At 42.5% G+C, this 14,913-nt stretch overlaps 1 protein-coding gene across 11 annotated transcripts in view; it reads right to left on the bottom strand.

Annotated features, from left to right (window-relative positions):
• Nucleotides 1-1,119: 1,119 nt before the first annotated feature.
• The window catches only part of CDC27 (cell division cycle 27), a 36,263-nt gene continuing 22,469 nt past the window's right edge, over nt 1,120-14,913 (bottom strand). For 6 of the 11 annotated variants that reach the window (XM_082331614.1, XM_082331617.1, XM_082331618.1 and 3 more), the window contains 7 exons: nt 13,685-13,837; nt 12,205-12,413; nt 11,408-11,525; nt 9,947-10,075; nt 8,137-8,211; nt 6,083-6,263; nt 1,120-3,864 (listed from right to left, as the gene is read on the bottom strand). In XM_082331614.1, coding sequence (XP_082187740.1) covers nt 3,782-3,864; nt 6,083-6,263; nt 8,137-8,211; nt 9,947-10,075; nt 11,408-11,525; nt 12,205-12,413; nt 13,685-13,837 — 948 coding nt within the window. In that variant the 3' untranslated portion in view covers nt 1,120-3,781. Of the gene's footprint in view, nt 3,865-6,082; nt 6,285-8,136; nt 8,212-9,946; nt 10,076-11,407; nt 11,526-12,204; nt 12,414-13,684; nt 13,838-14,913 lie in introns of those variants that run through there. The other 5 variants (XR_014230354.1, XR_014230355.1, XM_082331616.1 and 2 more) reach the window with 5 other exon arrangements.

Raw genomic sequence — 14,913 nt, 5'->3', positions numbered from 1 at the left:
TCTCGCGCAAATAAAGGCACTAACTTTGACAGAGGGACAGAAAATAGGGAGATGATGCAGCAGCAAAGTTACCGATGAACAACAGAACGAAGCGCGATGCCGTGGGCGTTCAGAAAGACCAGGTGCCAAAAACCTTCCCGAGCTGGAAATCCTGAGACGCGGACAACTCCTAGCGTTCGCTGCGTTGCTGTGATTCAGACACAGAACGAAGTATTGCAGCTTACAAGTCCAATTTCATTAATGCGTTGCCTTTCTCCGGAGCCATCTAAAGCTCAGCCTACCATTAACGAAGCTTCGTTTCACCGCTAGGAAGCGTAGAGCCTAAATCACCCCGATTTGAGCCGACAGAGAGAAACTGCAAGCGAGACACAGGAAGAATAACTCGGCTCTCGCTGCCGAGCGTAAAGCGGGGCGGGAAGCTGGCTACAGAGCGGAGAATTTAACCGCGGGACTGCATTTGTACGCACAATCGTAAAAGTCCAGGGTTAAAAGAAGCATGGGGAAAAAAAGGAGAGGCAACTTGCTGTAGGAAAGGGTTAAGTTCAGTGTCACTTTGACAGCCAAACTCAAAAAAATTACGGGATTAGGCTAATATAGCGGGTGAAAACGAGCGCTAAAAGTTTAATCCGAGACAACCGTATATGCGGCAAGAGGAATTCCGGTACAGCCGCGAGCCTCGGCCTCCCTGGCGAGCTCTTCCTCTGGGTCTGAAAGCACAGCGAGGTCTGTAATCGTTTCTCTGCCGAGCAAACCGCGTTCTGAACGGCTACGGAAGGCAGAATAAAAAAATAAAAAGACAAAAAATCTGCTCCATACCTGGGAGCTTACCGACTCTCCCGGCGAGCTGCAGGATGTAAGCTGACGATGAAGGGAAAATACTGGAAAGCGCGGCCTGCCCCTGCCCCCAGGCGTACGCCCCGCACCGCGCCCCGCGTTCCCCAGCCCGGGAAGACGCCGGCGGCCCGCTGGGAGCCCGCGGCAGATGCCCAGGATCGCAAACGGCCCCCGCCTGCCCCAAGGGCCCCTACGCTTCTCTCCCGCGCCTGCCCACCTCCCGCGGGATGAACCCCAACGCCGACCCAAAGGACCTGGGCGTAAACCTGCTTTTAAAAGTAGTTTATTTGGATTTTCCACATCCTTTAATGAATCGCAAATATATTAACAGAAAAGACTTTTTTTTTTTTTTCCTAAGACTGTACAATTTTTGAAATAAAAAGTCAGGAAAAGGAAAAAAAAAAGACAAATTACATTGTTTCAATGCAAATAGTACACACCACACCCACACTTTGCATTTTTCCATAGTTTTGTTGTAAGAAAATGACAGTTCCCTAATTCTTTTCAGTGAACGCACTTGCTCTAACCTGGCTGCTGGAGTGCCTTCGTGCTCGCCCTCCTTCTCCCTGCCCCTCTCCAAAGAGGGCAAAATTTTATTGATTAAATACTAATTCTGTGTATCTGTTTAGAAGGTAAAATAGCAGCATGGTCTAAACGTTACTTGAGATTCTTGGGAAAAGAGAAAAATCACGTTAGGGTACGATGTACATAGAAAGCAAGGGACAGTTTTAAGTATTACATCTCCCAGGTAGCACGGAGATCCTTTTAACATCCCAGCTGACTGAAGAGCTCTTTCCAGGGTGATGAAAATTTTACTACAGTTGTTCACAGTTTTTAGAGAACAAAAGGGAAAAAGCCTCCTAATTTCCTAGATCTCTGGTCCCCGTTTAAGCAACATTTGTTATGGAAAAGTCTTGGGAGAGTAGCACCTGCTTCCTCCTGCTTTTTGCTTAGAAAAGATGTTGGGAAGGCAAGGGCAGGCAGTTAGGGGTGAACTGGTGGCATTCAGACGAGCGCTGCCTCCAGCCCTTACGCCGAGGTGCTGCTGGGGAGCGGGGACGCGCCGGGAGGCTGCCGCCGCGCTCCGCGCCGGATGGGAAAACCGCGCCGGGAGAGGGGCGGGCGACTCGAGCGCCGCGCGGGAACTCTACCGCGGGTGCGGATCAGCTCTCGGAACCGTGAGCCCCGGGTCCTCCTCGGGGAGGACTCGTCAGGAAGGGGAATCGCCCCAGAGCATCTCTCGCCACAGAGCGCCGTGCGAGACGCAGCGCGCTCCAGCCAGCTGAAACCTGTCATGATTTCCCGGTCAATCCACCGACCTTCCAGCCGCAAGCTGATCAGAATTACAGGGCAGAGGCACAAAGCTCCTTTCATATATTATCATTCCTCAGATTTTAGAAATTCCTTTTCACGCTGCTAGGGGAGTTTAAGACTATTTTTCACTGCTTAGCCTCCTACTTAAAAAAAAAAAAAAATCAGAGAATTATATTTTTGCTCAGCACTTGAGGATTATTTTTCAATAAAGGTGTCCACGTGGCCCATGACCAGAGAGGAGCTGTGACAGGAGACATGCCTACTGTAAGACAAGGACAGGATTTAAAAAAATTGAAGTTCTAAAGGTAACTAAAAGACCCCTAGAAACCAATACATTAAAAAAAAAAAAAACACCAAAACATTAAGACTGATCACAACAACTATGTTGCTATGAAATTTATATCATTCCCAATTTATTATGCATAAATTGCTCTTTAAAACTGCTTATATCATACACTTTCCTTATCATCGCTGCACAAAGGGCACCAGTTGGTGCTGCAGAATGCTACAAAGATCATTTTGGACTCATTAGCGTGGCGTAGCTTTCTTCTCACAGAAGCAGCCTCTGTAGAAGAGGAAAATGTTCCTAGAATGAGAATCTTAAAGAACAGCTAAAAAAAAAAAACAAAAAAAGAGAAGACAGACAGTTGCACATTTTTTTATCCTGCTTGGACTACAACTTTACAAAACAGTTTTAAAAATGATACTAATCTTTGACAATTCTCTGATGCGTTTGACTAAGGTTTGATTGTATTAAGGCTTCCACGGTCTTCCCAGTCTATCTGCTTAGAAACACGCAGTCACTCTGGATTAAGGTTTGATGTGTTCACATTACAGTTGCATCTACATTTCTCTCTTGATTTTGCCCGTTATTAATTTTTATTCTTAAAAGGGGAAGAACAAAGTAAACACTGACCTTCCAGAAACTAGGTGAATAAATTAATTCTTGGTTCAAACATGAAAGCATTTCATGAAAGCTTTGATTCTGCAATGTGGTTCTCCTGTTACGTTTCCACTCCTGCGAGCTTGCACTCTAAGTCGGGACACTGGATATTTTACGTAGTCTGACACACTCCCAGTCCTGAGCACGCGCCTTGTGTTTGTTCGCTGGAGACGCTGCAGCTTTAAGGTCATTTACATTCCCTGGCATTTAAGTTACACTACAATATGCAAAAGTCTTTAACAGCCTGCATTTGTCAACACTGTCCTTTAAGAACTTGGAAATGAGGTTCAGCACTCCGCTTACCAAGAAAGAACCAAACTAAGACACATTTCTGGAAAAAGAACAAGACACTGCTTCATTAGTACTATCCCCACATCTACTGGCTTCATTACAGCAAACCACAAGTCTTTCTTCCATGATATTTTTCCAGCAAAGGGGAGTCCAAAAACAGCATTTCCTCCTCAGTCACTTTCATAAATGCGTACGAGCCAACTAGCCAGACTCAGGAGCAGCTGAATATTGCACTGCCATTAACTCTGTGTACGGTTTAAGTCTGAGCGATGTACTCGTGGTGTCAGGGGAGAATAATGACAATGCTGGCTCAGTGATGTGAAGACCCAGGATGCGAAGGAAGGGGAGAACACAACAGTACCAGTCACACACCCAAGCTCAGATACTGGCTTTTGGAGGTTAAAATTCATCGCTTTCGACTGCGTGGAGCTGTGTGTCATCTGCATCTGTCATGCTGCTCTCTTGGGATTCGTCTGTGCCAACTTGAAAGAAGAAAGAAACACAAAGTAGTCAAGCAGTGCTGGGCTGCTTCGCTGCCAGGCTCCCGCACCCTCCGCACCAGCGCATCCAAAGCACAGCTGCAACGGGCTTGGGCTTCCCCTCAAACCGCTTTAAAGCCAGATGGCTTTTCCCTTTTGCCTTCTAATACGCTGACCCTGCCAGCTTAACAAAGTCTAAATAAATGCAGTTAGAAAGGCATTAACATGACATACATGTTAACAAAACACCCCGCCTTAGCCATCTTCTCTTAAAAATCTGAAATCTCTGACAGCCAGTCAGGTGGGTTGGCATGGAGGGCTCCGAAACGGCCTTCGGAGCAACTTAACCTTCCCGCTCCTGCAAAACACACCAGCTGCCCGAAACGTTCGCATTCGCTACCCCCCTGCATTCGCTACCCCCCTGCATTCGAGCATTGTGACCACGCAATTTTCAGTGAGAAGTGTTAGGCAGCCTGGACTTGCTCCCTGCTTCCGTGACAAAGAATACTGCATAAGATACACGGTAAGAGAACTGCTTGGAGTAGCTGCGTACAGCCGTCTCCGATGCTGAAGAGCTACTCCGCTCACCCAGCTCAGACGATGGCCAGCCTGGAGCCCCCAGGAAAACTGGATTCCTCCTGCTACACAGACAGCATGCCCTGCACAGCGTACGAGATAAACGTGCACGTACCGAGAGGCTACCCTTAAATATTGAACTTCTATACTTGTTAAAATTAGAACGAAGGGAAATATCTAATGATGGTTGTTCTTCACGCACAGGAACGCGACTCGAGTCTGCTTTCCATAGTACAATTTAGCACAGTAGTTGTAAATTCCCAAACACCCAAGTTGTTTTGTGTGGAGAAACACAGATGCCTTTTATTGCTTTAATGCAAACACTTCACAGGTTTCTGTACAAAGGACACAGCCAGTCCCATGCCGGGCAATTTAATGCACAAAATGGCTTACACTAGCCAATATATTAAAAACAATTCCCCCCCCGCCCCCAGTACTACCTTAATTTACTTTAGCTTGTCTCATGTATCCTAACGAGTTGTTCAGCCGAGACTGAAACTCCTCTACAATTTATCTGCACAGCCAGGGCAACTGAATTGCTTACACACAGCCTAACACTGAATTTTTTTGTTTACGTTTATTGGAGAGATTAAGGGTTTTTAAATTATTTTTGGGTTGTTTTTGTTTGTTTCCTTTTTTTTCTTTTTTTTAAGGCGTGGGGTTTTTTGTACTGCGTAGGTGTTGCTCAGCAGTTCAAGTGCTCTGTCTCCATCTCCTGGTCAGAAAGACGCTCAGCCCCCAGCGAGGCAGCGCTCTAAGTGAGCCCCACTACAGCAGCAGGGAGAGAAAAACTCCTGGTACGCCAGTGCTGGGTAAGTTTCCAGTATTAAAAAGCACACTGTACACAGGATCAATAAAAATCAAACGTGATATACAGTAGGAAAACCTGACAGCTTTTTCAGTTGAAGATTTAGAATTGCAGAACGTAATATACATCTATTAAGAATCCAAAACCTGCTGTATTTTCTTCTTTGGAGGAAAAGAACTAAATTGCTTATTAGTATTTCTTTTCTATCCCTATTTCAGTCTGCCTCAAAAAGGTCAGTATGACTATCCATACCTCACAGAGCTACCCACGCGCTTCGTGGAATTTAAGCTCATAATAAAAAGTTAGAGAGAAGAGAAGAGAAACCCGGGATGTTCCTTTTTGTGGATTATTCCCAAGTAGTATAGTGGGAGTGTTTTCTTTTCTCTTGATTCAAGTGAAACTGCTTCCATGACTTCTGTCAAAAGCTACCTTTTATGTTTAGCAGATTAAAACACCCAGTTTGTTTAACTTCTGACAAAGCCTCTACAGACAATTTCAGTTGCCATTCAGTTACCTTGAAATGATTTGATGCTTCTGTGAGGGAAGACTTGCAGCTCTGGGAACATCTTGCTCTCCTACGATACTATTAGCACACCATGATTTGTATGACTTTGCAGTAGTCATTATCTCTGTCCTACTCCAGCTAAAGTGTCACAATCCTTTATTTCGTAATTACTGTAGGAAGCATGAATGCATTCTTCTGAATGAAGAGCCTCTGGAGCTCTTGCTTGCCGAGCAGCGAGGTTGAGCGGTACATTCCACTTATTAAACCTGGGATTCTTCCTACCACCTAAGTGGAAATACCTCCTTGAATGACAAAGGGTTGGAAATACAAACCTGATTCATAGGGGTAACATTCACTGATTTGCTCTTCTTGAGTTATCGGTTCCTCATCATCTGGAAGGTAACGTTTATCAATGGCCTCTTTAATCTGGTTATTGGCTCCTTTGGGATCTAAGTCCATTGCCCATGAGAAATTCATTAGGGCCAAATGTGTCTGACCCAGTTTTTTATAAACCTAAAATAAAAGCATAAAAGGCTACATTTACATGAAGTTGCTACTTGAAGGTTTGGACAACAAACATACCAAGCCACGGTTAGCTGATATTTTATGAAAAGCAACAGAAGGTAGATATGAAAGATTTATTACACGAGTCCCAAGGGAAACAGCAAATACGTGTAGATAAAGTGAGCAAGTGTTTCTATTTAAGACTCAAAAAAAAAATAAATTGAACTAGCAGCTGACAGCTTCAAAAACATAAGATCTGCAGATATAAATTTAAGCTTTGGAACTCTGCAGCAGGGTGGTGTAAAAGCTATTACTGTACATGTTTTGTCTTGTCTTACCCCCTCACCCCTTCCAATTTTTTGAGTCATTGTAACCCCAAATCTACTTGTGGCTGAGGAAAAGTCCAAAGTCTCAGATTTCCAAGGTCAGAGGCCCAGAGAATAGCCTGGGGAAGTATCACCGCGTGCACACATTCATCTTATACTCTTCCCTCCAGCTCTCATATTGAGGACTAGCGAAAGCAGGATATACATGGGTAGACAGATCTTTTGATCTGACTCGGCACGGCCAATCTTACATCCTCAAGTGGCATTTTAACTGTCACTGGCAGGTGGAGAAAATAACGGGACATTAAGTGACAAGTTTAGCTTGTCCTGCTAAACTGAACGGCAACGTTTTCAAGACCACACTGCATTGCAGAATCCAGCCCATATTTCACTTTCTTTGTCGCTGTAACTTGCACTGAAGCTCTCCTTATCATTAAGGACAGATGAGCAAGTAATTTATCTGTGTTAAGCATTTAAACAGCGAAAGTACTCAAGTTTGCCAAGACATAGCAACTCCAATGTCAATTTAGAGGTCCAGCTACTCCTGGACAAATACCAGTCAACAAATTTCAGCACAAATCCTTTTACCTCTCTCCAGTTTAAAAAAAAAAAAAATCTTGCTTATTAAGAGTTATCCAGTACTGTGCTAGAGGTAAGTTGGTCTTGTTGCTTTCTAGTGAACAGATAACCCCACAGAAAAAAAAAGTTGCAGAACTTAAAGCACATTAGCAGAGAAGATGGTGAGGAAGGAGGATTTCTATTGCCAGATTACTTTTCTCTGGCATTAAGCACAAAGAAGGTTGGAATGTAAACACAGCTGACAAACTAGTAATGTCTTTTCCTGTGCTAGCCTACTCTATTAGCCTCATTAAAGACTCTTATTTTCAAAGTGATAACCTCCTACAACTCTTTTGGGGTGGCTATCAGCTGAAAAGGACATCGAGGCTATTCACGGAGACTTAGGAGTATTCTACAGTTACTCCTTGTTCAGCATTTCTGATACAACGCATTAGAACGTGATTCAGCATTTTAATACCTACACACGCAAATAACCAACGCTGCTGACTGATGATGGACTATCCCCCCAGATTTTAGGGATTTCCACAGATCGCATCATTGCTGTCGTATTGAATCAAGTCTTGACAGAGTTCCATTTTCAGGGAAAGCTATATGGCTGCGTGCGTAACCACTGTACCTCTTTTCAGTGAAGTATCTTTATCAGGATCAATTTCTCACTTTTTTTTAAAATTAATTATCTTTCAAGTTGACAGTGGTGAAATCAAAGCAGGCAAAGAATAACACCGGCTTGGGTTATTTTTTCTTGGTTTGTTTTAAAAAGAGCTGAAGGCTGCTCCAGTAATAACTGTCTTTTGCATTTAAAAGCTGATACATAAAGCTGTGAGCAGTAAGCCTTATTTAAAGCTTTGGGAATTTTTAGAATACTGCTCCAAATGGAAGCAGCTCAGTGACAGGCATCAAATTTCCTCATTAGGCATACATTTCTGCAACAAAAGAAACCAAAGAAGAACTTATGATCACAGTTAAGTTTTACCTACCTTTCCTATTAAAAAGTAAACAAGAGACTCTTTGGGAACAATCTGTTTCAGTTCTTCAAGTTCTTGTAAAGCAGACTGAAAAGGAAGAAAAAAAGAGCTTAATAAGTACAAGCTAGCAGTCTGCAACCAGCTATGGCATCACTAAACCATGACTTAGCAGTAACGTGGAAAAAAAAAATCCTGGCATTTACATTCAGTATATTCCATCAAGAACAATAGTACAATCTCATGAGAAGCATCTAAAATTCTTTTTACGTTAGTTTCTTCTTTAAAAATTGTAGCATATTATAGCCCCATTATTACAGAAACAGAGCAAATTTATTGGGCTTTGGTCTCCTACAACACATCTAACAACTCTTGATATCTAATGTCCCTGTCACCCCCAACAAGGCATAACAGGGTAGAAGATGAGACGCTGACAGCGTATTTACAGCGGGCACTCCCTTTGGTGCACCGAGCTTCTGAAAAAGTAAGAAGTGACGTATTTGGGCTGATGTACTCCTCTCAAGCCTGAGCTTTTGAAAGGTTCTGGTTTCTGATACGTATCTGTGGACTTTTACAAGTGATGACTGCATTTATATTAGGCATTTGAAGTCCAAAATATTTAGTGAAACTTCTACTTTACTTTTAAAATAATTGTAATTTATTCTGCTGTGACAGTAACCTGGCATTATTCAGAAATTCTACTTAAAAATATTTAGTCTGCAGTTAGAAATCAACATAGGGTTTAGTTATAAAAAGTTCCATTCAAGCCTCAAACTTATTCATGTGAAGACAATTTCAAGTTAAGGCTTACTACATAAGTGGAAGTGTTAACCTATATTTATTTACCTAACACTAGCCAAATTTATCACTGGTGCTAAAACCCAAAACATTTCCTTAAGTTTTATGCAGTTTATGTGAACAGCGTAACTTTAATCTTCCAAGTCTCAGCCTGATAAAGAGTCCAAATGTTTTATTTCCTAAGATATCACTTCACCATGGTCAACACGTTCCTTCACTAGTGCAGGGGCAATAAGACAGTGGACTATCAGGGTTTCTTTTCCCCTCTTGTATTTATCCTCTGCTTTTAAATTTTAAAACCATCTATGAATGGGCACTTCATTAAGTCCTTAATCTTAACACATTTTACATTTAATCGGTTCACTTAGGAATTTTCAAAAAAAGTTAAGTAGAGTTTTCCCTTTACACGTGCACACGCATTTCTGAAGCAAGGTTTCAAAAACCAGACTGCGGCTTGTCTTCTGTGGCCAAAAGAGCCAGGCCAGAGGACAACAGTCACTGGAAAGAGACTGTGGGAAGATCTTCACCCATCCTAAACAGGGTACAGGTCAGCAGGGGATCAGACCAAAACTGCTTAGCTGCTTGTTTTTCACTCGATAATACAGCCTTTGACACAGCTGGTTCTTGTTGCTGTAATTGGTTATGGGGCAGTTTGCTCAGCCTTTTTTTAGTAATTTAGTATAAACTCATGATAAACAGCCACATGTTGGTGACAGCTGCAATAATTTCCCCTTCTTTCCTTTCTTTTTCCAGGGTCAGACTGAAATAACAATTGAAAAAGCATCACCTGTTGGCCCCAGATTTTATAACAATAAAAAAGTTTAACACAGTTCCCTTGAAGGTGGCACTTGTCAAAGCAAATGCTTCATGTCGGCCTCTACAAGATCGGCCAACGTCCCAGGCTCTTCCTGCAAGCCCTGATGCTACCCAGTGTTAATCTGTAAACATTTAGCTTCCAGTGCATCCCCATTCCTAGCCACAGCAATTTAAAGATTACTTAAGGTTGTCCACATGTACCAAATCTTACCTTGTATTTTTCATTTGCAAATAATACAGAAGCTCTATGGAATTTGCATAGTGGGTTCTTGGGGTCAATGTTAATAGCTTTGTTTAAAGTATCCAAAGCCTTTTCAGATTTTTTCAGTGCATGCTGGACCTATTACAGAATGAGAGAACAATTTTTAAACAAAAAAAAAAACAGCTCATCTGTCAGACAAGGACAAATCCCTTTGACTACATTTACTTACAATCTGTTTCTTTAAAAAAAAAAAAATATTTGTCCAACTCTAGACCAAGTCTTAACAAGCTTTCTTACAGGAAGAAAACTTCACCTCGCCTCATCTCCACCTCAAAACGCTCTCCCCACCCAGTGGCTTCCAGAAATCATTTAACCTTTGGCCAGGAGCGAACTCAACACCCTTCTCCGTATAGAAGTGAGAAGCAGCCACTATCCCTGTAGAATTTGACAGAGCTTTGCTGCCACACAGAAGGCAAATGAATGCCATCACACTTACGCAGCATTAAGTCACCAGCACGAATAGAATCCTAGAATCATTAAGGTTGGAAAAGACCCTTAAGATCATCGAGTCCAACCGTTAACCCAGCACGGCCAAGCCCACCACTAACCCATGTCCCTAAGCACCACATCTCCCCGGCTTTTAAACACCTCCAGGGATGGGGACTCAACCCCTGCCCTGGGCAGCCTGTTCCAATGCTTGACAACCCTTTTGGTGAAGGAGTTTTTCCTAATGTCCAACCTAAACTTCCCCTGGCGCAGCTTGAGGCCGCTTCCTCTCATCCTATCAATATCTGAGAACTGCTTCCGAACTTCGTAAGCAAGCACTCGCTGGAGTGAGGCTACTGTTTTCTAAGGACTGCAGTAGCAGATGGATAAACGACCAACTTCTCAAATAGCCCTGTAAATATAATTGAACGGATGGTGGCTGAAGTAGCTGCCTGCTACTTAAACCTCACCCGGCATAAAGCGGCCTACGAAGTAAGCTGTCAGATCTGCGCAGGACTGGAACGAGGGCAATGCAGACATACAGCCAGGACAAAAATACCGCACTCAAAGGCGAGACGGGTGCCTTAGCATTTTATAGTGCTGGTCCAACTGCATGCAATAGCAGTTAAAAATGACTTAATTTCTTATGTATTAAGTATTAAAAAAAACTATAAATACTCTGTTCACATTATTATCTGCACACAGTCTTGATTTTCATATCACTACTATTTTGGCTGACTCACAAACATAACCTGATAGTATAATTTCATTACTGGCTAAAAGTAGTTTGGAGAGAGAGGGAGGTTTCTTTTCCGACACGTTAATCCCGTGATTATTCATTCATATGGCACTTAAGATCCTCCACCAGGTACTCTGAACTTGTTGGGCTTTTTTGCTAAAAACGTTTAGAATTACTTTTTTACTGCAAACAAAGTACGGAAGCAGACTAAAACACAAGGACAGAGTTAAGTGCAATCTACTTACTACTCCAATGTGACACAGTAAGACTGAGCTCTGAGGATTGATATCAAGTGCTTTCTGGAAATGCATTTCTGCTAGACTGAATTTTTCCTGTTTGTAATAAATCATTCCCAACCCATACCTGCAAGCAGAAAAACAATTCTGTTAAGTAAGACTGTATTCTAATCAAACTAGCCTTTGTCAGTGAATACGACCTGGCAGAAGTGGTCTATAGACTTGCCAGCCCCATCCAGGCTGGCAAATGACTTCTTGTGGGGAAAAAAGCTATGTCTGAAATTATCTTGTTTTTTTTTGCTCAATTGGGTAGTTTGAAGAATTGATATCTGATACACAGGAAGACTGGCTGAACAGCTACACAGTAAAAAGCATACAAGAGTTTCTCAAGACACAGTGACTGACACTAGCAGATCTAATTTTTACTGCTTTATATATTTTTTCCCCAGAAAAAGGTGTGAGAAACTAACTGTATCCTAAGGTATAAAGGGGCAGATCTCTCATCTCACCAACCGCAAGTGAAGAACAATCAACATGAGCAGTGCTGCACAGAAGAACAAAATAGCTGGGGTAATACAGCCAAGATGATCCGTGGAAACCAAAAAAGCTCCAATTTTTTTGCCCTCCTTGTAGAAGCAACTCTTTAGGTAAACAGATGAGGCCTGCATCTTCTGGGGAAATGGCTTTGCTCTCTTCTTAGAGAGAAGAGCGGTAGGGAAACGACAGCAGTGGCAGCATCCACAAGGTATTTCTCCAAAAAGAGTTCTGTATCACGTGCAATAGGAGGGGGACGAAGAAAAACTTACCATGCATTATAGTGTCTAGGGTTGACTCTGATTGCATTTCTAAAACAAGCTAATGCTTTGTCTAGTTCTTCTGTCAACACAAATTCATGCCCCAACAGGGTGTAGGCATAAGCATAGTTTGGATCAACTTGAATGGCTCTCTGGAAGAACTTGATTGCAATGTCATGCTCTCTCTGCAAGCTGAAACAGTTTCCGGCAGCACACCATGCCTAGTAAAAACAGCATTGCAAGATTAGCACGCTTTTTACAACTCGGAGTGACTAAGTTTGAGCTCAACGCGTTTCTCCATACTGATTTACATAGTTATATATAACTTCCTCCTAGATTAAAAAAATAACAATAATAATGAAACAACAGTTAAGTCTCATTCTTGAGGCAGATAGGCCTAAATACACCTTATAGCTAGACAAGCTGAAACACAGAAATCAAGAATCTAAGGACACCCAACAAGTTTGTGCCAATTAGATACTTTGATGACTAACGACTAAAGCTTCTGAAGCTGTTGAAAAGGCCAGAAATAAAACTTCTTAGATATTTAAGAATAATGAAGGTGGAGATGGTACACTCACTTTCACTCTTCAGCTCCCTCCAACTGACAAATCTGGAAATCTGCAGAGCAACAATTTTAGCAGCAACCTCCTCTTTCCCTCCTGCTCAGCAACCAGCATTGAGACTGGAAAGCAACACAGCCCAGGGCCCCTTGCTTTCCAAATTTTTAGCATCACTGCCAAATCGCATAACTGTTCTCCACTCCTTCTATTAGAACCTGCATCTGCTTCTCCCCAGACTATCCTACTACAACTACCGACTGCTTCATTGGTTTTGATTTTTCCACTATTAGACAAGCTAACAAGACAACATGAACACGACTCTCTCCTCCAACAACAACAAAAAAATCCCAATATAATCTACAGTTTTCTCAACTCTGTTAGGAACACATTTATGAACTCACACATCTATTACTGTGGCACCCAATAAAAGATGCCTGGCTTTTTGCATATCGTGACTTTATATTACCATACACTCTGCAGCTTAATGGACTTTGGCATAAAAACGTGCAACATTATGTCTGAAAATAAATTCTAGAGCAAATATGTTTTAAGTGACAGTGAATTAACTACAGCAATTAAAAGGTGGTACAGGAAAGAGATATGCCTTATCTTTGCATACTGGCAGCAGTATGAGTGACTGACTAACCCACGATCTTCCTGGATGAATGGTGCCAATGCAAATTTAAGTAACCATTAACAGATAAAAGGTTTCAGCCTGTTCCATGTAAGCTGATATTCTAATTCTAAGAAGCCATTTCAGGCATCATCAGTTCAACAGACAATCCTGCCACCTCCTCCTCCAGTTTTGCCAGGCAGTTCTCACAGGAGAATACACCTGAACTAGATTAGAGCTCAGAGCTCTGTTCTGAATCATTGCTTTTGCCACACACAGTTACTCTCTTCTCATTCAAGACCACAGCATTTCATACCTCTGGTGAGTTTTTATCCATGTCCGTCAGATCCTTCGAAAGAACTGAAAGAGCAACATCTTTCTGCAGATGCCACAGCGTTGTTGAATAGATCTCCATGCCTTCTACTCTGTAGTTTTCAATCCTCCTTACTTCTGAAAATATTCTCTCAGCCTAAGAACAGAAATTAAACTTAAAACAAAATTCCACCCACCAAAGCAGAGCACATAGGTCAACATTAGAAGCCTCCTATGTCCAGATGAGCATCCTCTTTGCTTTGCAAGTGCGCTACGCAGAGCTACAAGTCCTGTACCTTCCCCTTCAAGCAAAGGGAGTGACTATACCCCAATACAGTTATGCCAGCAGAAACGCAGCCAGCCCTCCCTACCGCTGACTCAGATTACGTTACTGTTTCTATCGCAGCGCGCAAGCATGGCAAAAAAGTTACCCACAAAATCAGAAAAAGCGTAGCATACTTTTATGGGCCAGTTAGGATTATTAGCCATCCTAAGAGATGACAGGTATTGCATTCATACTGAGCGCCACACCCCTCCAGACCTCGTGGCATGGCAATCACTGCAGTGAACACGGCTGACACAGGGATGAGGGGCATGCCTAAGCATGTAACAACACACATATGTGCTTTTCTTTCATCCGAGACAGCTATCTTATCAACAGTTGACTAATGAAGTCTTTCTGATGTAGACATCTATTTCATAAACTTAAGTTCCATCTTACAGCACTCAAAGCAGCAACAAGGGAAGAAGCCTAGCTTTAGGAAACCATTAGGGACTGCAGCCTCAGTTTTCAAAATAAACTACTAAGCGGCACAATGTGCTCCATCTCTAATCAGACTGTGTGTACAGTTTAAAAACCACTTCTGGAACCTACTGCATTTGTCTCCTGCCCACAATCTGTCAAAAAGTGTTTTAAAAACTTCTGAGGAAACGGGCACATCAGCTATCAGGACATTTAGACTGCTGGATTACTCTTAACTGCTTGCTTCTGCTTCTGAAGCGGTTTGACATCACCTCAGCTGTGCCAATGCTGTCATTTCTGAGGCTGCAGAGGACGCTAGGTCATTGATGTGATCTGCGTTAACTAAAAAGGGCAAGAGAAGTTTTCGGTTTTAGAACTCAAATTGTTTCAGCTATCTAATTTACACATTGCAGTACAAACAATTGCATCAGCACAGCTGTGGGTGAAGATGGGGAGAGGCAGGGAAGAGACCCCAATGGCTGGATGCAAGA

This window comes from Platalea leucorodia (assembly GCF_965183815.1).
Source record: "Platalea leucorodia genome assembly, chromosome: 22".
Lineage (NCBI taxonomy): Eukaryota > Metazoa > Chordata > Aves > Pelecaniformes > Threskiornithidae > Platalea > Platalea leucorodia.
This window is presented reverse-complemented; position numbering and strand designations above follow the sequence as displayed.